The 18,179-nt window shown below is 60.1% G+C and overlaps 1 protein-coding gene and 1 long non-coding RNA gene across 7 annotated transcripts in view; one reads left to right on the forward strand and one right to left on the reverse strand.

The window, feature by feature from the left end:
• Positions 1-18,179, reverse strand: part of CRACD (capping protein inhibiting regulator of actin dynamics) — a 43,363-nt gene that overhangs the window by 2,623 nt on the left and 22,561 nt on the right. For 5 of the 6 annotated variants that reach the window (XM_089302729.1, XM_051820253.3, XM_089302726.1 and 2 more), the window contains 6 exons: positions 15,986-16,150; positions 14,882-14,950; positions 11,401-11,583; positions 7,760-10,796; positions 4,779-4,969; positions 2,612-2,774 (listed from right to left, as the gene is read on the reverse strand). In XM_089302729.1, the coding sequence (XP_089158855.1) occupies positions 2,612-2,774; positions 4,779-4,969; positions 7,760-10,796; positions 11,401-11,583; positions 14,882-14,950; positions 15,986-16,036 (3,694 nt within the window). In that variant the 5' untranslated portion in view covers positions 16,037-16,150. The remainder of the gene's footprint in view (positions 1-2,611; positions 2,775-4,778; positions 4,970-7,759; positions 10,797-11,400; positions 11,584-14,881; positions 14,951-15,985; positions 16,151-18,179) is intronic. The other variant, XM_089302730.1, reaches the window with a different exon arrangement.
• Positions 6-4,716, forward strand: LOC149125178 (uncharacterized). Its single transcript, XR_016212187.1, has 2 exons — positions 6-320; positions 4,123-4,716. It is a non-coding gene; the product is annotated as an uncharacterized LOC149125178 (long non-coding RNA).

An 18,179-nucleotide genomic window follows, 5' to 3' on the forward strand; every position in this document is an offset into this window, starting at 1 on the left:
GGGTTCATTCAAGGAAAAGGAGAAAGGACGAGTCAGAACCGCATTTTAGAAGAATGAAATTCAGTCAGCGACAGGCCACGTACAGGACGGGAGTCCCGCGCCAGGCGCGCTGCCGTCTGCGCAAGCGCGAGCGCCCACAATGCAGCGCGAGCGCCCACAATGCAGCGCGAGCGCCCACAATGCAGCGCGAGCGCCCACAATGCAGCGCGAGCGCCCACAATGCAGCGCGAGCGCCCACAATGCAGCGCGGCGCGCCCTGCGGTGATCCCTCCATAGAGGAGCAGCAACCGCGCGTTACCTCACGAAGTGATCGCTTCTGGGTGAGCACGTTTAAAATCTACTCACGGTGGTGCATCGAGCGGTAGACCCCGAGCTCTGGAACTTGTTCCTCGGGCCGACGTGCACCCCTGCCCCGCACCCCCTCGGCCTCCCTTCCCGCCCCCCAACCCCGCTTCCCAGAAGGGGGTGGTCAGACTGGTCCGCATTTGACATCCGACAAACTGACCCCAACCACGGTGCATCGACTCCCATCTCAAAATTTCTAGAAGGCTTTATTAGGAAAGCGGAGCTCTTCCCGCCTACTGGTTCACTCCCCGATGACTGCACCAGTCCCAGCCGGGAACTCGACCCAAGTCTCGCGCGTGGGGGGCAGGGACCCAGTCCCTTGGCCGCCACCTGCTGCCTCCCGGGGTCTGTGTCGGCAGGAGGCCGGAACCCAGGTACTGCGATGGGGAATGGGGGGGGGGGCGCTATGCAGGGACCTCAGCGCTGCACCCACCACGTGCCCGCCCCCAGCCCAACTTCCGGTTCCAAAGGCTGAGGCTGCACGCTAAGAACTGAGGGTCAGCTTTGCGGCTCTGGTCACCCAGCCAGTCCCACGAAGCCAGCAGTTTGGGTCAAGCCGGTGAGGTTAAAAAGCTGCCGCCACACAAGGCAGCCCTGGGGGCCTCCACCCCCGAGTCCGAGACCCGGGCGGCCCTCGCGCCGTCACCTCTGCTAGTTCCCCTGCAGCCCGTCACCGTCTTTCCTGCGGCTTCCAGAACCTTAAGAACCCAGGGGCCAGAAAAGCAAATACTTCTGAACTAAAGGCAGGAGCCCTGGGAGTGGCGTTAACCCTGTAGCAACAGAAAGGGGTGACCCCTTCGGAGCATTCTGGCTGTCGGCTTTTCAGCAGTGAATCTGTCTTGTGCCCTGAGGTTGCTTATGGGCCCAGGGAGCAGGAAGTCGAGGTAGAGACACCCTAGCACGTGGGCTGGATGCCCCTGGAGGACCGCTGCTACCTGGGGAAGCCGGAGGGGGCTTGTTCACATTTGTCTTTCCTCCCGGGAATCTGTAGGAGGGACTGAGTTGTAAATTTTTGGATCATTTTACGTCTCAACAAAATAACTTTGAAAGATACCGGCTCCTCAAGGTCCCCAGAACCATGGAATTCAGAGGTGAGCTTCGGGTGGGCGTTCAGCCCAGTGCTGAAGCAGCTCCCGTCCCGTATCGCAGTGCTCACATTTGATTCCCAGCTCGAGCCCCGACTCCAGCTTCCTGCTAATGCAGACCCTGGGAGGCAGCGGTGCCGCTCCAGTGGGTGAGTGGTTGGCCCCTGCCGCAGGGGAGACGTGGGTTGGATTCCTGGCTCCCAGCTAAGGCCTGGGGTGGTTGTGGGCCACTGAAGAGTGAAGCAGTGGACGGCAGCCCTCTCAGCATGTGTGTCTCTGCCTCCCAGTTTAAAACTTGCTGATTTTTTTGTGCAAAAACCTTTGAAATCCATGCATGGCTTTTGAATAAGACATTTTCTGTGAACATTTTGAACACCCTGCCTATGTGTCTGTAAAAATTGTCACTGTCATTGTTCTAGAACACTCTGGAGAGTCATGGGTGATCGGAAACTTGCTGTTTGAAAGCACAGGACATTTGCACCGTGACGCAGAAGCAAGGCTCATTGCCAGCCTCGGGCAGAGCTCCAGGCAGCGCTATCAGAAACACCAGTCCACACAATTACCTTAACTTTGTCATCCGAGAGAAAAGGGCCCACGGGCCCACCTTCAGTGCAGGCTGTGTGCCACCCTTCCTGGAGCCTGGGCTTTGAGCCTAGCACAGTGCAGCCCCCGTTGAGCCTGACCTGCGCTTCAGCCTTTCTCCCAAGCTTACTGGGACGTCTCTTCCTGCAGGGCCTAATTTTTAAGTGGATAACTCTGTAGGGCTTGGGTTATAAATACCCAGATGGCCCTCGGCAGAGAAACGGCTCCCCACTGCTGGGAGGTTGTGGGATGGCTCCACCTTGCTGCAGGAAGCAATCAGCCTAACCGTGGGATGCCAGGCAGCAAGGGGCACGTGGCGGCCACTGCCTCGTCCAGCGTCCCCTGGAATGCTGCCAGCTGGCGCCTACGTCACCTGAGCAGCTGCCCGCAGGCCAGGCTGGGCGATTTCCTCGTAAGCTGGCTAATGCCCGACATCAGGGGTCTCCCTGCTCCCTGCAGAGCAGTTAAGCACTTACCAGCGTGTACTGCAGTGGTGAGTGGTGGTAGACAGCTGGCCCTGGGCCTTGTGTGCGGGGCTGTGCTGGGGGTCAGGGGAGAAACCCGTGGCTGCAGGGGAGGCCCAGCAGGCCTGCTCCTACCTGTCACAGACGTGGGGAGTGTGCTGGCCTTTTTCAGCTGCTCTCTGCGCTCCAGCCTGGACACAGCCGTCTCGGGCTTGTTCTCATCTGGGGGAGTGGTGGACATGTGCAGGGAGCCCGCTCTGCTGACGCCGCTGCTTCCAGGCTGCGGGCTGCCACTGACCTGGGCGGGCAGAGACAGGGACAGCGTGCTTGCACCATAGGACACGCGCCAAGGGGGAGCTGGACTGCAGCGTGAGAAGTGCGTGCTCACCCCGGCCCCCACCACGTGGGGGCGCTGATTCCCCTTAACCCACAGCTCAGGGAGCTTCGCGTTTCTTGTGGAACTGTGGCGCGTGCACACCCCACTATCGGGGCTGTGTGGATTCTGCCACATCAGGTAAGGGACCCAAGTCCGGTTTCCTGCCAGGACTGCTCCCTACACGGGGATGCTCACCTACTGCTCTGCCCTAAGTCCACTCCACCTCTGTCTCTGCCAACTCTGCACGCTCAAACTTGTCAGCTGCAGGTTGAAAATACTGCACTAAACATACATTTTGTTCTTGTCAGTATTCCCTAAATAATACAATCAACAACTGTTTACATAGCATTATACTAAGGAACCTAGAGAGGATTAAAGGTTATAGGGGGTGGGCACAGCATGCAGGTAGCACGCCTGTGACCTGAGGGTCTTAGACCAATCCCCAGCAGGTAACAAGGGATGGCAGTATTCTTCATCCCTGAGCTTTTTAAAAGTTGTAATTAAGATTTTTTTTGACATGCAGAATTAGACAGTGGGAGAGAAAGGTCTTCTGTTGGTTTACCCCCCAAATGGCTGCTACAGCTGGTACACTGCGCCAATCTGAAGCCAGGAGCCAGGTGCTTCCTCCTGGTCTCCCATGCAGGTGCAGGGCCCAAGCACTTGGGCCATCCTCCACTGCCTTCCTGGGCCACAGCAGAGAGCTGGACTGGAAGAGGAGCAACCGGGACTAGAACCCGGGGTACCAGCGCCACAGGCAGAGGATTAGCCTAGTGAGCTGCGGCGCTGGTCATAATTAAAATATTTTAATAGATTCTGTTAACAAAATATTTTTCTGTTTTTAACATGAAAATTGTACACTTATGGGATATTTTTTTTTTTTTTTTTTTAAGATTTATTAAAGGCAGAGTTAGAAGGAGAAACAGAGATTGTTCTTCCACCCACTGGTTCACTCCCCAAATGGCTACTCTGGCCGGGGCTGAGCCAAGTCAAAGCCAGGAGCCTGGAACTCCACCCAGGTCTCCCATGTAGGTGGCAATGGCCTAAGGCCATCTTCTGCCACTTCCCCCAGCGCATCAGCAGGGAACTGAATTGGAAGTGGAGCAGCCGGGAGTCAAACTAGCATCTCAGTGGCCTAAACCACTGCCACGACGCCAGCCCCTGTGTTTTAATATCTGACTGTGTGTAATGTCTGAATCCTAGAAAATCTGTGACCTCAGGCATTTCTCAGTTCTTCACACTGCAAACACTGACCATCCTCTCCCGTTTTTAGTAGACCATAAAGTACGTGATCTCACCCGCTCCTCTACGGTGCAAGAACACCAGAACGTCTTTCTCCTGTCAAGCGGTACCTTGGCACACGGTCGTCAGCCTTCCTGTCTCCCCTTCACCTGGCTGCTGTCCCCAGCCTCTGGTGACCACCATGCTGCTCATCACTTCTGAGAGATGAACGTTCTTAGATTCCCCATGAGTGAAATCGCGCAGTACTGGTCTTTCTGTCCTTGGCTTATTTCCCTGAACATGGTGGCCTCTAGGTCCAGCCACGATACAGCCGACACTAGGATGCCGTAGTTTTGTGGCTGAGCAGGACTCCTCTGTGAATAGTCCCATGCTCCCATCGGCGGATGGACACGTAGCGTGTTTCCCTGGCGGCCTTTGTGAACCGTGCTGCAGGCAGCCGGGGCGCGGCTGTTGCCTCAGCACTGCTTGCTTTGCCCCGTGGGTGTACGGCGGGATGGCTGGCTCACACGGCAGTTCTGCGGTTGGTTTCCTGAGGAACCTCCATCCTGTTCTCCACAACGGCTGTGCCGGGTTCCGTTCCCACCTATAGTCTAAGGGTTCCTTTTCCTCCACATCCTCCCCAGCACTTTGTCTTCTTGACGAGACCCCGCCCAGGAAGGCGAGATGGAAGCGGAACGGGCTACTCACGTTTTCTTTGGAGAGCTTTGCCGCCTGCTTGGCCTCGCGGGCTTGCTTCCTCTCCTCCCTGGTGGCCTGCTGCTCGCGAAACCCCTTCTGCTTCTGCAGCGCGAGCGTGATCCACAGCGGCTGCGCGGGTTCAGCTTTCTCCGCCGGCCTGGGGCCCTCTAAAGAGTGCCTGCTCTGCAGCACCGGCTTCTCTGTCGGGAGAGACAACGGCAGCTTTGCGTGAAATTCGGCATCAGCCCAGCTCGGCTCCTCATCCCTAGAATGTGTGGTGTGTTAAAACGCCTGTGAGATACTGCCCTGAGCTCTGCAGAGGCCTGGGTAGCCCCACGGGGTGAGAAGGAAAGTCTGACCAAAATCTTCAGTGTCGTCATCTATCAGGTCCGCAGGGCATCCAGAAAGGGACTAGGCTCACTGTTTTAAATGCGTTGCTCTAATGAAGTTCATTTTTACCAGTGAAATCTTTCCCCCCGAAACAGCATCCTATGCGAAACCTCAATTTTTAAAAATATTACTGAAAATCTTTCAAGGAAGAATTTTAAAATTTTTGTATATTTGAGGCAGAGACACATGCACACAGAGCTCCCATCAGCTGGCTTGCTCCCCAAACGGCTGCTGTGGCTGATACTGGGTCAGGAAGAACCCAGGACCCAGAAACTCAATACAGGAATGCAGTTACTGGAGCCATCACCGTGTCTCATGGGGTCTGCGCCGCAGGGAGCTGGAGTCAGAAGCTGGCCACTGCACTTGTCCCTGCTGCGGGATGTGAGCATCTTAACCGCTAGGGCAAAGGCCCACCCTTGAGCCCCAGTGTTCGAAAGATAAAAAAGGGGTGCTCATCTCCCTGACGGAGCCTCAAGCCCTGAAGGTCATGGTGGGGAACCCGTGGTTTTGATTCAGTGCCCTCATTTGGTGGATGTGAGTGCCCGGGCTGAAGCTGACCCTGGCTCTTCTGACTTCCTGCAGTCATGTGTCTCACCTGGGGGACCACCACAGGTGCCCGGCACCAGAGGGCAACTGTTGGGCTCTGCAGTTGGGTAGAGGTGGGTGTGACCTTGTGGCCTTAAAAAAGCTCTCCAACCTCTCCCAGCTTTCATTCTCTCATCTAGAGAGTGGAGATGATAAGGGCACATGCCTTACCAGGTGACATGAAACTTATGGAATCTGGGTCTCAGAACATGTAAGACAAAGCATGGCATGTGGTAACCATGCTACAAAGGTCAGCTTTCTATATCTGAGACCTGCCCCCCCCATCCTTTTTCTGTTAAGTAAAAATAATGCACTTTCAGATGGAATCATTCTGGGATTGGATCAAACACCACCTCAGTTGTTGACAAGGGCTCACTGTAATCCTGTTCTTTTGAAATCCAATGCAACTTTATGTACGCCAGTGCAGAAGCTTATTCTTGGGCTCTCAGTCAACTGGACCATGTAGTTTTAAAAATGCATTTATTTTAAGTTTTTAAACTGAAAGACACAGAGAGCTGTATCTTCTACCCACTGGTAAAACTAAAGCTAGGGGGCCGGTGCTGTGGCGCAATGGGTTAACGCCCTGGCCTGAAGCGCCGGCATCCCATATGGGCACCAGTTCGAGTCCCGGCTGCTCCTCTTCCGATCCAGCTCTCTGCTGTGGCCTGGGAAAGCAGTAGAAGATGGCCCAAGTGCTTGGGCCCCTGCACCCACGTGGGAGACCCAGAAGAAGCTCCTGGCTCCAGATGGGCGCAGTTGCGGCCAATTGGGGAGTGAACCAACGGAAGGAAGACCTCTCTCTCTGCCTCTCCTCTGTGTAACTGACTTTCTAATAAATAAATAAATAAATCTTAAAAAAAAAAAAAAAAAAAAAAAACAAAGCCAGGATCCAGGAACTTAATGCAGGTCTCCCACTTGGGTGGCCAGAGGCCCCACCAGAGTCCCCACTGCTGCCTCCCAGGGTCCACTCAAGCAGGAAGCTGCAGTGAGGAACCAGCCTGGGCCCTGCCCAGGGCCTCTGATGCGGACACAGGCTTCTCCAGGTCTAACCACCAGGCAGACGCCCACCCTGGACTGTGTATCTCACTTGAGGCTGAGGGAAAAAGCCAAAGGGCCAGAAAATACAAGAAGCAAAAAACGGAGGGCAGACTCTTCAGATCTACACCACTGTACGAAGGGAATTGGTACTGAGCGTGAGCCTGGGGCATTGCAATATCCCTATCCACAAAGATCTAACACGAGAAACCCAACGTATTTCAGCCGTATTCAAAAAACACCGAACTGGAGGTCTCTCTGCCGAATCTTCAGTTAAGCAAAATGTCTCGGAGTTCCCCGCTCAAGCAGCCTGCTCGTACACGGGGCGCACTCGACAAGTTTCTGTGTTTCACTCAAGCATGGTCTAACACTTCTTTCTAAAACTTCTAAGTGGTTTCCATGTCAAGCTATCATGAAAAGGAGAATTCTGGTCTAAGTATTCAGTCTCACTTGCTTGGGAGCCTCGTTAAAGCAAGCCGCTGGTTTCCCTCCAACAGCGTCGGAGTTTACCACCAGGGACAACTGACGCTAACGGGGACGGCTGCATCCCACATCTGAGCGCCTGGGTTCACCCAGCTCTGCTGCCAATTCCAGCTTCCTGCTAACGGGCACCCTAGAAGGCAGCAGACTAGGGCCCCAGTAGCGGGGTCCCCATGGGAGACCCCAACTGAATTCTGGCTCCTGGCTGTGACCCGGCCTCGGCTTTTACTGCTGGCCTTCGGGTGCTGAACCACATCACGGGAGATCTCTCTGCCTTTCCCACTCAAATGCGACCTCAGCACCTCTCCCTTATTACCCGTGACTAACCCTACCAGGTGTGCACTGCAGACGCAGAGCGGGGTAGCACTTCCAAGATCGCAGGCTGAAAAGGGAAGAGCCGGCCACCACTCCCCAGTGGGTGTCCCGTGGGGAGAGGGGGCTCCCGGGGCCAGCGACTGCAGCAGACGTGCCCTCCCCCACCTCCCCGCACCTCCACCTACCTCTCCTCCCCGCCTCGGGCGCTTGGGAAGGCGGCTCCTGCGGAGCTGCGAGAGCAGGTGGGGACGCGGGGCTCCTCTGCGGTGCCCCCTCTTCCTCCTCCTCCCTCTTCGGCCCCTTCCTTTCCTCAGGGGGTGGTGGCGACGGCGGCCCGTGATCACCGCTCTCTTGGCCCACCTGGGAAGGCGCCCTGGGCTCGGGCTCCGGCCTCCCGGCTCGGCGCGCCAGCAGCTCCACCAGGTAGGGCCTGCTCAGCTTCGAGCGGGGCGACGGCGGCGGGGTCTGGCTGGCGGGCTTGGGAGCCAGCGCCGGCTTCTGTGCCAGCGGCATTCTGGTGGCTGCCTTGTCCTGCTCGGGGGCCGGAAGGGCCCCGGCCTGGGTCTCCGGCGCAGGGTGGCTGCCGGCTGCCTCCCTCCGGGCGACCTGCGCTGGCTTCCTCTCCGGGGGCTGGGCCGGGCCGCGCTGGAGGGCCGCGCCCTGGGCCTCCGCGTCCGCCCCCGGGCTCGGCGCGGCGGGCTGCGCGCCCTCGGCCCCGTCTCCGGTGCTGCTGCGCCGCTTCTTCTTCTTCTGCTCGGCCTGCTGGTCGCAGTGGAAGCGCAGGGAGTAGTTGGTCCTTCTCAGCTTGATCCCGAAGGGCGAGGCCTTCTCCTCCCCGGCCGGCGTCGCGGGCTCGGGCTTGGCGACGTCCCTCGCGGCCTCACTGCTCCACGTGGCCGCGGCCTCTGCATGGGCCGCCGCTTTCAGCCCAGGGTAAGGGGGGCTCGGGACCAGGAAGGACGGGAGGTCTTTGGCAAACTTGCACCCCTCCGTGGCGTCGGCCGGCTCCGGCGGCGCCCCCGGCCTCTCGGGGCTCTTGCGGGGCTCGGGAGCAGCGGCGGTGGCTGGCGGCGGCCCCGGCGCGGGTCTCTTCCTCGTGCTCTCGGCCTCCACGCTCGGCCTGGGGCCGTCGGCGCCGCCGTCTGAGAACTTCTGCCAGGCTGGCTTGATGGAGAACTTGGCGCCGGGCGGCGCGGGCCTGCGCAGGCTCCCGCGCGGGGCCTCGTCCCCGGGCCTCGCCGGCTCTCGGTCGCCGCGCGCCTCTCCCTCCGAGGCGCGCAGGATGCGCGAGCGGATGGACGCCCACTCGGCCAGCGCCGCCCCGCTGCCCGGGCGCTCCTGGGGCGGCCGCGTCTTGGCGCTGCCCTGCCGGGGGTCACCGGGGGCTCGGGGCGGCCCGGCGGCGACGTCCCCGTGCTTCCTGTCTTCCGACAGGCCCAGCAGGGACTTGCAGGCTGAGTCCTTGATCTGGCTCAGGTTGACGGCCGGGCCGCAGAGCTGGGCTCCGGTGACAAGGATGGCCGTGTGCGGGACGCTCAGGGCTGCGGGCAGCGCGCGTGACGCCGGGGGCGCCCTGGGCTCCTGGGGCGCGAGGCTTAGGCCGGTGTCCCTGGCGGGCGTCACGGGGCTCAGGTTGACTTTGGGGAAGAGAATCTGCCTGCCTCCCGAGGACACCTGGAAGGTGTAGGGCCTGGGCATGCTCTGCCGCTCGTCCACCTCCTGCCACCGGAGCTCCTCCACCCGGCGGCCCTTGTCCGGGGCGGCAGCTTCTTCCTTCCCCGCCGCCGCCTCCAGGTGCACCGCGGCCCGCGGCTCTCGCACCTGGGCCCGCGGAGGGCGCCCTTCCTCGCTCCTGGAATCCGGGCTCCCGCGGGGCCGCTGGTTCGCGGGCTCCGCCTCCGGCGTGCGCTCCTCCGGGTTTTCTCGTTCTTCCCGCTTCTCTCCGAAGTCACCGCGCGGGCTCGGCGGGCCCCCACTGCCCTCTGGCTGGGGGGGTCTGTCCTCCTCCGGCCTCGGCGGTGCTTCCCCGGGCTCCCTGTCAGCCTCCGGCTCCTCCTGCTGCCTCAGCTGCTCCAGCCTTTGGGCTTCTTCCTGCAGGTGCTGCTTCTCAGCCTCCCGACGCCTCTGTGCCTCCAGCTGCTCCTCCTGTGTCAGCTGCTCCAGCCTCCTGGCTTCCTCCTGCAGCTGCAGTCTCTCGGCTTCCTGCCTTCTCTGTGCCTCCAGCTCCTCCTGCTGCCTCAGCTGCTCCAGCCTCTTGGCCTCCTCCTCCTGCAGCTGCTGCTGCTTCTCAGCCTCCCGACGCCTCTGCGCCTCCAGTTCCTCCTCCTGCCTCAGCTGCTCCAGCCTCCTGGTTTCCTCTTCCTGCAGCTGCAGTCTCTCAGCTTCCTGCCTTCTCTGTGCCTCCAGCTCCTCCTGCTGCCGCAGCTGCTCCAGCTGCCTGGCCTCCTCCTGCAGCCGCAGTCTCTCGGCCTCTTGCCTTTTCTGTGCCTCCAGCTCCTCCTTCTGCCTCAGCTGCTCCAGCCGCCTGGCCTCCTCCTCCTGCAGCCGCAGCCTCTCAGCCTCCTTTCTCTGTGCCTCCAGCTCCTCCTCCTGCCACAGCTGCTCCAGCCTCTTGGCTTCCTCTTCCTGCAGCTGCAGTCTCTCGGCCTCCTTTCTCTGTGCCTCCAGCTCCTCCTGCAGCTGCAGCTGCTCCAGCCGCTTGGCCTCCTCCTCCTGCAGCCGCCGCCTCTCGGCTTCCAGCTCCTTCTGCTCCTGCAGCTGCAGCCTGTCGGCTTCCTGCCTCCTCTGTGTCTCCAGCTCCTCTCCCTGCCCCAGCTGCTCCAGCTGCCAGGCTTCCTCCTGCAGCTGCCTCTGGGCTCCCACCGCTGGGCCCTCTCCCTCCTCCGGCTGTGCAGGGCCCGGCTGGCCCGGCTCCACTGCTAGCTGCAGTCGCTCCGCCCGGCCTTCGGCTGCCTCGCCCTCCTCTTCCCAGAGCTCCTGCCTGCGGTTCTCCTCCCAGAGCCTCCTCTCCAGCGCCTGCAGCCTCTGCTCCTCCAGGCGCCTCTTCTCAGCCGCCTCCGCCTTCTGCCGCTTGCACTTGGCCTCAAGTTCTCGCCAGTAGTCCTCCTGGTGTCTCTGCTGCTCCTCGGAGCCCGGCAGCCAGGCGTGCTGCTCCTCCCCGGGGTGCCCGTTCTGCTGTCGGCCGGACTCGCTCTCAAGGCCGTCTCGCTCGTCCGGTGCCTCCTGACGGTGGAAGGGAAACGATTAGCCCCTTACTCTTCCCACAGGCAGCTGACGCCCCTCCTCCCATGACACAGGTGCCCGGGCACCCAGGAGGGGCAGGAGTGCCCATGGAGAGCCGCAGGGCTCCTCGGGCGTCGGCCACAGCGAGTGGGAGCGACTGGGGTGGAGGGAAGAGCCTCATCTTTGCGTGTGGCCCCGCGGCCCCTGCCTGTCACCCCCAGTTCCTCTCTCCTAGTATGGATGGGCAACAGGAAGGCCACCAGCCCAGCATCAGGCAGATGAGCGAAGGAAGACCCGGGCTTCACCAGCGCGCCTTGCAGCTTGTGGCTCGGCGCGGCCAGCGCGAGCGCCCTGTGGCGGGGCCACGGCAGGCAGAGCCGGGCTGCCTTTGTGCAGCGCTGTGGAGCCCCTCCAAAGGTCCTGTCCCCCTCGGTGGTCCCCCAGCCCGAGAAAGGGGGCAGAAAGAGAACGGGCCGGCGTGTCCTTGCACACTGCCACTCGCTACGTGCCCAGTGGGGAAGGCCCTAGATCCCTGTACCACGCCACCCTGGCCCCAGGCAGCTCGAAGAGCTGGTGCCCAGCGAGCTCGGGCGCCTCCGCGTACCTGCGCCAGCCGCCTGTGCTTCTTGGACACTCTCTGGTTTTTCGGCTTCACGGCCAGTTTGTGCTTGGCAGCGCTGTTGTCCAGGCGGGCGATGGCCAGGGGGATGGCATCGAGGTTGACACTTTCGATGGTGCCGGCTGAAGAGAAGTGCCTTTTTGGCCGGGACGGTTTCACCGGAGCCACCTGTAGGGCACATGAAGGCCGAGTCAGTCTGGACCCACAGACAACGGCAGGGAGCCCCAGCGCGGCAGCCCCAGCGTGAGCGTGCACCTGCTGCGGCAGCCGGGCCCAGGGAGTGGCGCACCTGTCCGGTGGCCGAGCACTGGGTTTGGAATCGGAAGGCAGGGTGTGGACTAATTGTGGGCACCTAACCTTTCCTGGCCTAATTCCCTCCACTGAATAACTCGGGGATAGAGTAAATGCAGCCTGCCCACAGCCTGCTTTGGGGGACGGCCTTAGAGGCAGCCAGCCACGTCCTCTCTCTGTGGTGCTCTAAGCAAAGCAGCCGCACCACAGAGGCCTCGTGGTCACAGAGCCTGAGATGATGAGTCTGCTGAACCCTGGGCCAGGTCGTGTCTGCTGCCAGAGCCTGTGCGCGTGTGCCTCGGCCCCCCAGGCAGGAAAGGTGTCTGGTTCCTCTCTCTCTCACACTCCTTGATGCACAAGCTGCAAATCTCATTAAGCACATCACGGAGCCATCTGCATGTGCAGATTCAAGCAATTCTACATCAAAGTTATCTGGAAAAAAAATGCATCTCCACTGAACGTGGACAGGCTTTTTCTTATACAACTGCCTGAAAGGACAGTCTAACAACTGTTTAAAAATAGTCACATTGTACTAAGTATTGCAGGTCCTCCAGAGGTGACCTCGGGCGTACAGGGGGACGTGCAGAGGTTCTAGGAAAATGCCATGCTGTTTCATGTGAGGGACCTGGAGGCATTTGGGGCTCTGGGGTCCCTGGACTCTGAGGGATGACTGTAACATCTGCGCCTAGGACATGGAATGTCTTGTCAGCAAAAACGTCTCGCACGATCGCTCCAAAGCCATGGAGTCCCGAGCGCTCCAAGAAGCCGAAAGGAGGCGCTCTGGTGAGGGGCTGGCCTTGTGGCACAGGGGTTCAACAGCTGCCGGTGATGCCGGCATCCCATACTAGAGCACCAGTCAAGTCTGGCCTTGCCCAGGCCTGCCTGGGCCATCTGGGGAATGAGCCAACAGAGGGAAGATCTCTCTCTCTTCTCTCTCTCTCTGCCTTTCCAACATTTTTTTTTAAGGTGTGGAGATGTGGTCATTATGGCTCGATGGGTTAAGCCACCACTTTTTTTTTTTTTTTTTTTTTTTGACAGGCAGAGTGGACAGTGAGAGAGAGAGAGACAGAGAGAAAGGTCTTCCTTTGCCGTTGGTTCACCCTCCAATGGCCGCCGCGGCCGGAGCGCTGCGGCCGGCGCACCGCGCTGATCCGATGGCAGGAGCCAGGTGCTTCTCCTGGTCTCCCATGGGGTGCAGGGCCCAAGCACCTGGGCCACCCTCCACTGCACTCCCTGGCCACAGCAGAGAGCTGGCCTGGAAGAGGGGCAACCGGGACAGAATCCGGTGCCCCAACCGGGACTAGAACCCGGTGTGCCGGCGCCACTAGGCGGAGGATTAGCCTAGTGAGCCGCGGCGCCGGCAAGGCCGCCACTTTTGATGCCTGCTTCTCATATCACAGCTGGTTCGAGTCCCAGTTACTCTGCTTTAATCCTGCTTCCTGTAATGTGCCTGGGAAGGCAGCAGATGGTGGCCCAAGTATTTGGGTTCCTGCCGCCCATGTGGGAAACCTGAATGGAGTCCCGAGCTTCTGGCTTTGGCCTGGCCTGGCCTCAGGTGTTTCAGGTGTTTGAGAAGTGAACAGTGGGTGAAAGAACTCCCAGCAACCCCATGCCACCTCTGCCCTTCATAAAATGAAAGGGCACGGGGCCAGAGCTGTGGTGTAGTTGGCCAAGCCTCTGCCTGCAGCGCCGGCATCCCATATGGGCACCAGTTCATGTCCTGGATGCTCCTCTTCCAATCCAGCTCTCTGCTATGGCCTGAAAAATGACTAGAACATGGCCCAAGTGCCTGGGCCCCTGCACCCACATGGGAGACCCGGAAGAAGCTCCTGGCTCCTGGCCTGGGGTAAGCGCAGGCTGTTGCGGCCATCTGGAGAGTGAACCAGTGGGTGGAAGATTTCTCTGTCTCTCCTTCTCTGTAACTCTATCTCTAAAATAAATAAATCTTAAAAGAAAAGGAAGGACAGTGGGGAAAAGATGGGTGGCATGCGATTCCCAAAGGAAGCACCGTGGGCCAGCCTGCGGCGCAGAGCAGAGGCGAACCCCCTGCCCGGCTCAGGTTGTCAGCGAGACCGGGGTATGCAGAAGTCAGAGGACCCAGAGGCCACACTGACTCAGAGGTGGGCAGCCCGGTCTGGAACTACAGGAATTGACAGGCCACCGGGGAGGAAAGGGCTCCTGGCCACACAGTGCAACGGGTGTGCAGCAGGGGGCGCTCACAGACCCAGCTGCCTGTGCCCACAGCTCCTGGCAGACAGGAGGGCATTCGCTGCAGCCAGGGCTCATGTCTGAGCGCGTTCCCGCTGCAAGTGTGCAGCCCATGAGGTTCAGCTGTAGGCATGCCGCCTGCAATCACCTTCTATCTGTGCACAAAAGATGAAGGGCCACGCCTGGTCCGAGAGCACAACGGATGCTCGGTATGTATTCATTTAAGGCAAAGAACGGAGGGAAATGGGAAAAAAACTTCCAGCCTCTTTCTAGCTTTTGTGTTATTTATGGTTGGCTTCGTAGGTGCCCAATCTGAGCTACTGCTTAAGAGCAATGAATGAAACATTTGTTTCCACCCCTAGGAGGTGTGTGAGGAACAGGAGAGAGTGAAGACGTGGGTACGCCCCTGACGCCGAGGTTAAGGGCCATGCTCTGTGTCTCATGCCCCTGGCTGCCACCAGCTCGAGCCCTGTCACTGTCCCAGCTGCCAGACCTCGGGAGAGGGCCCGCCCCCAGTGCAGGTGACTCCTACACAGGCGGGACACAGGTCCCCAAGACTCCTGCAGGTAAAGCCTCACGTTTAAAAGGGACACAGGAAAGTAAACAAAAAAAAATACATAAGGGAAACGCTACAGTGCCAAGGGCTCCTTTTTTAAATGTCTAAATGTACATTAAGTGGCTACAGATTTGGGCGAGGTCCGGCGTTCTGGAATACCTGTTCAGAGATTAGCAGAGACTCGACGTCTGCGAGCTCCCCGGGGCATGCTGGGAGTGTGGCTCTCTCAGAGCAGGGCTCAGGTCTGGCGGCTGCGCTGTCACACAGCCAAAGAATTTAAGGTAATGCCTTTAACTGTGTATAGACAGCATTTATGAACAGGAAATGACGCACCGGCTTTTTTTTTTTTTTTTTTTTTTTTTTTTTTAAGTTAAAATGGAAGTTTAAGAAAGAGAGTTCTGCTCCGATTACCTTCTCCTCCATGTCGCTTCCCCCTCCTGGCGGGTTCACAGCACCCGGAGAACCTGGCGTGTGGCCGGCCTGCAAGGATAACGAGGGCACTCAACTGAAACGTGGGGACACTGCTCCCCCCCAACCCCGGGGCACAGGCGCTGCCCCCACCTCCACCTGCCTGGGCCCTCTCCACTGCCCCAGGGACCCGGGGGTGCAGCACGCCTGGGACAGAGCCGAGCCACAGGGCTCCAGGCTCAGGCCCTTCCGCTGCCCACCAGCCCCGCACGGCCCGGCTGGGAAGGTGAAAGGCCAGGGCATCGAGGAGGAGAAAACGGGAAGATTCTGCAGGGTCGTCGGGGTGGGCCCCGGGAACGCCAGGGCTGACGTCGACGTGGGCAGCCGCTCCTACGACCCGGGCTGGCGCACCGCTGGCCCTGCCGGGGTCCCTTCTCCACGCCACGCTCAGATCTTGAGGACACACAAGCCAGACCCGCTGCGGCCCTGCTCCTTCAGAACAGAATTCCCCTTTCCCAGTCCCCCATCCGGCCCCAGCCCCTGGCTCTGCCCACCCGCTGTCCCCCGCCAGGGCCCGGCCATGCGGGCCTGCCTTGCGGACAGGCCCCTGCGCTGGCTCCTCGCCCCCACCTCCTCACTTGCTTCCTCGTGCCTGGGTTTGTGTTGGAGGCAGCCAGCCTTTTCCTAGACTGCCAGTGAGTCTGCTGGGGACTTGCTGTGGGCAGCTCCTCCCTCATTAGGTGACCACCAGCCCACGGTAGCCCCTCCTGCAGTGTGGCCACCTTTGAGTCTGGGCCAGGGTGTGCAGAGAGGCGGAGAAGCACAGAGCAGAGAATACTGCTTGGCGTGTGCCAGGTGAGGCTTCCCCAGAGGCGGGCACCACGGGGGACTCGACGGGTGTGTGGGAGACGCTGGGAACAGCATGTGCAAAGGGCCTGTGCCCTCTGCCTCCTCCCGGCCCCAGGAGGGGCTCTCTGGCCTTAGGCTACTCATCAGAAATACTCTCCGTAGCCCCCACTGCAGTCCCTGGGTTGTCAGACGCCCCGCGGCCGCGCAGCGGCTTGCCCTGGCTGGTTAGCAGTCACTCCCTCTCTGGGGAAGGCTCACCTTGTTCTCAGTGTCAGAGAGGACGACGTCCCGCGGAGTCTGAGTTTCCATGGGCCTGGGCAGGAGGGGACCCTCTTCAAGGCTGGCCTCTCCACCGTCTGCCTTCCTCACGGGCAGGGCATTGGCTGGCCGCTGCCCGAACTTGATATTCTTGCCCAGCTGTTGCTGGAGGGAAAAGACAAGACGTCCTGAAGCAGTGAAGCGGGCCCGGCACCCACAGCCGGGCTCCCAGCAGGGCACCGAGGCGTTCTCCGGGCATGGCCCGGCAACCAGGGTGCAGTCCCGTGAGGAGCTCATCTCTTTCCTGTTTCGTTCCTGCCTTCAAACCATGAGCTCTGCCACCCAGAGATGCCCACACTTCCCGGGGGCACAGGGACCAGATTTCTGAGCCAGAGGTCAGGATATGTGTTAGGACAAACTTGTTTGATTAGCCTGTACGCTTCTATAAAGTCTTCTCGAGGACCAAGAAATTGTGTAGGGAGCAGCGGCATGAACGGCAGGAGCCAAGTCCCTTGGGTAAATGCCCCGAGGGACCCCGACATAGACTTCTAGCACCTTCCTCATTGGCACTCGGTGTGGGACCGAGGGAGTCACTGCCAAGGTGAAGAACCGAGGGCCAGCAAGTCTCCATGGCCAATGCCGGAATCGCGTAAGGGACAGGAACGGGCTCGGCTTCTGACTGGGACCAGGGGACGGACAGAGGGGGCCAGTGGGGAAAGGGGCCGCGGTGGGACTGGTTCCTGGAGGGTGGGAACTAAGCGGATGCCAAGGGAGGATTCGGGAAGATAAACAGCGCTGGCGGTCAGAGGCAGGCCAGGTTAGAACAGGACAACTGTCCAGCTGCTGCCCTGCGTTCTCTGGGCAGTGGGAGAGCCCCCCACTGAGGGCACTACTCTGGAGCTGGGTGCGTGGGTTCCGTGGTCCCGGTGAGCACACCGACTCCTGTCTGTCACCGGTAGTCCACAGAGCTGCCCAGCTCCTCGGCAGTCACCTCCGCTAAGCCCCTCACTTTGCAAACACAGAGGCCCAGCGGGACCCCCAGGCGTCGGAGGCAGGGGTGCCTCACGGCCATGCACCAGCGCTCATGGGTGCGAAGTCCTCCTTCCTTCTTGCAGGAATGGGACAAAAAGAGACGAGGCTGCACGGGGTACGCGTGACGGTTCCTGGCAGAAGCGGGTGCCGCCTCTCTCTCTCAAGTCAGTGGCATCACACACACCTGCCACCGCCCCTCAGCCTTGCACAGTGGGCAGCGGCCTTGCAGAGACTAGCAGGAAGGAGCCCGAGCCTGGGAGCCCCGCATGCCAGGGCAGGCGCAGCGAGGCCAGGGCCCCTGGTGTCAGCCTGGGCCTGGCCCCTGGCCCACAGGGAAGGAGCACACATCAGAAGCCCAGCTCAGCCAGCGAGGGACGGAGCAGCAGCCTGAGGAGGTGCGGGGAGAAGGGAGCTGAGAGCGCAGGTCCCCTGCCAACGGGGCCAGCGGGCAGCGGCGGTTAGGCCCTCCCCCAAGCAAACCAGGAAGCAGGCATGGGAAGAACAGGCCATGGGGTTAGACGAGCACGTGGAGTTCCAGGCCTCACTCTGCCACCAGGCCCAGCCGGGGCCCTCAGTCCCCTCGGGCTGAGCCCGGGGTGGCAGAGTGTGCTGTGACCGGTGCCACCAATGGCTGACTCATGGTGTTCTCTAAGCGATGCATTGTAGTTGTTCACAGGCGCTGGGCGCTCATCCCACACCTGCACACACCGGGTGTCAATCAGACCAGGGGGACCGTGTCCGGCACAGACGCACGACACGGCTGTGCGCTGGGAACATTTAGAATGCGCTCTTCTAGCTGCTCTGAGATACTCCATGAATCATCGCTATCTGCAGTCACCGTACGTGCGGCAGAAATCCGAGCTTACTCTTCCCTGCGAGTGGGCCTGTGCAGCTGCCCTTCCTGGGTCTGTAACGGAAGGGAAGTCTCACGCACTCCCCAGGAGAAGTGGCTGAACACTGACGCCATCTGACTTGGCCGTGTGCCACCGTCACAGAAAAGAATGAATCTGCTGATGTTTTACTTGGTTTGGGCACTTTTAGAATGCTGATGGTGTCCACCCCAATGCCTCAGAGAAATCTACACGGAAATACAGAGGGGATGACCGTTGTGGCTGTCAAGGGCAAAGGAAAGAAAAGAACAACTGGAAGAAGTCCAGGAAAA

This window comes from Oryctolagus cuniculus, chromosome 8 (assembly GCF_051225735.1).
Source record: "Oryctolagus cuniculus isolate XC-2025 breed Fujian yellow rabbit chromosome 8, ASM5122573v1, whole genome shotgun sequence".
NCBI classification, from domain to species: domain Eukaryota; kingdom Metazoa; phylum Chordata; class Mammalia; order Lagomorpha; family Leporidae; genus Oryctolagus; species Oryctolagus cuniculus.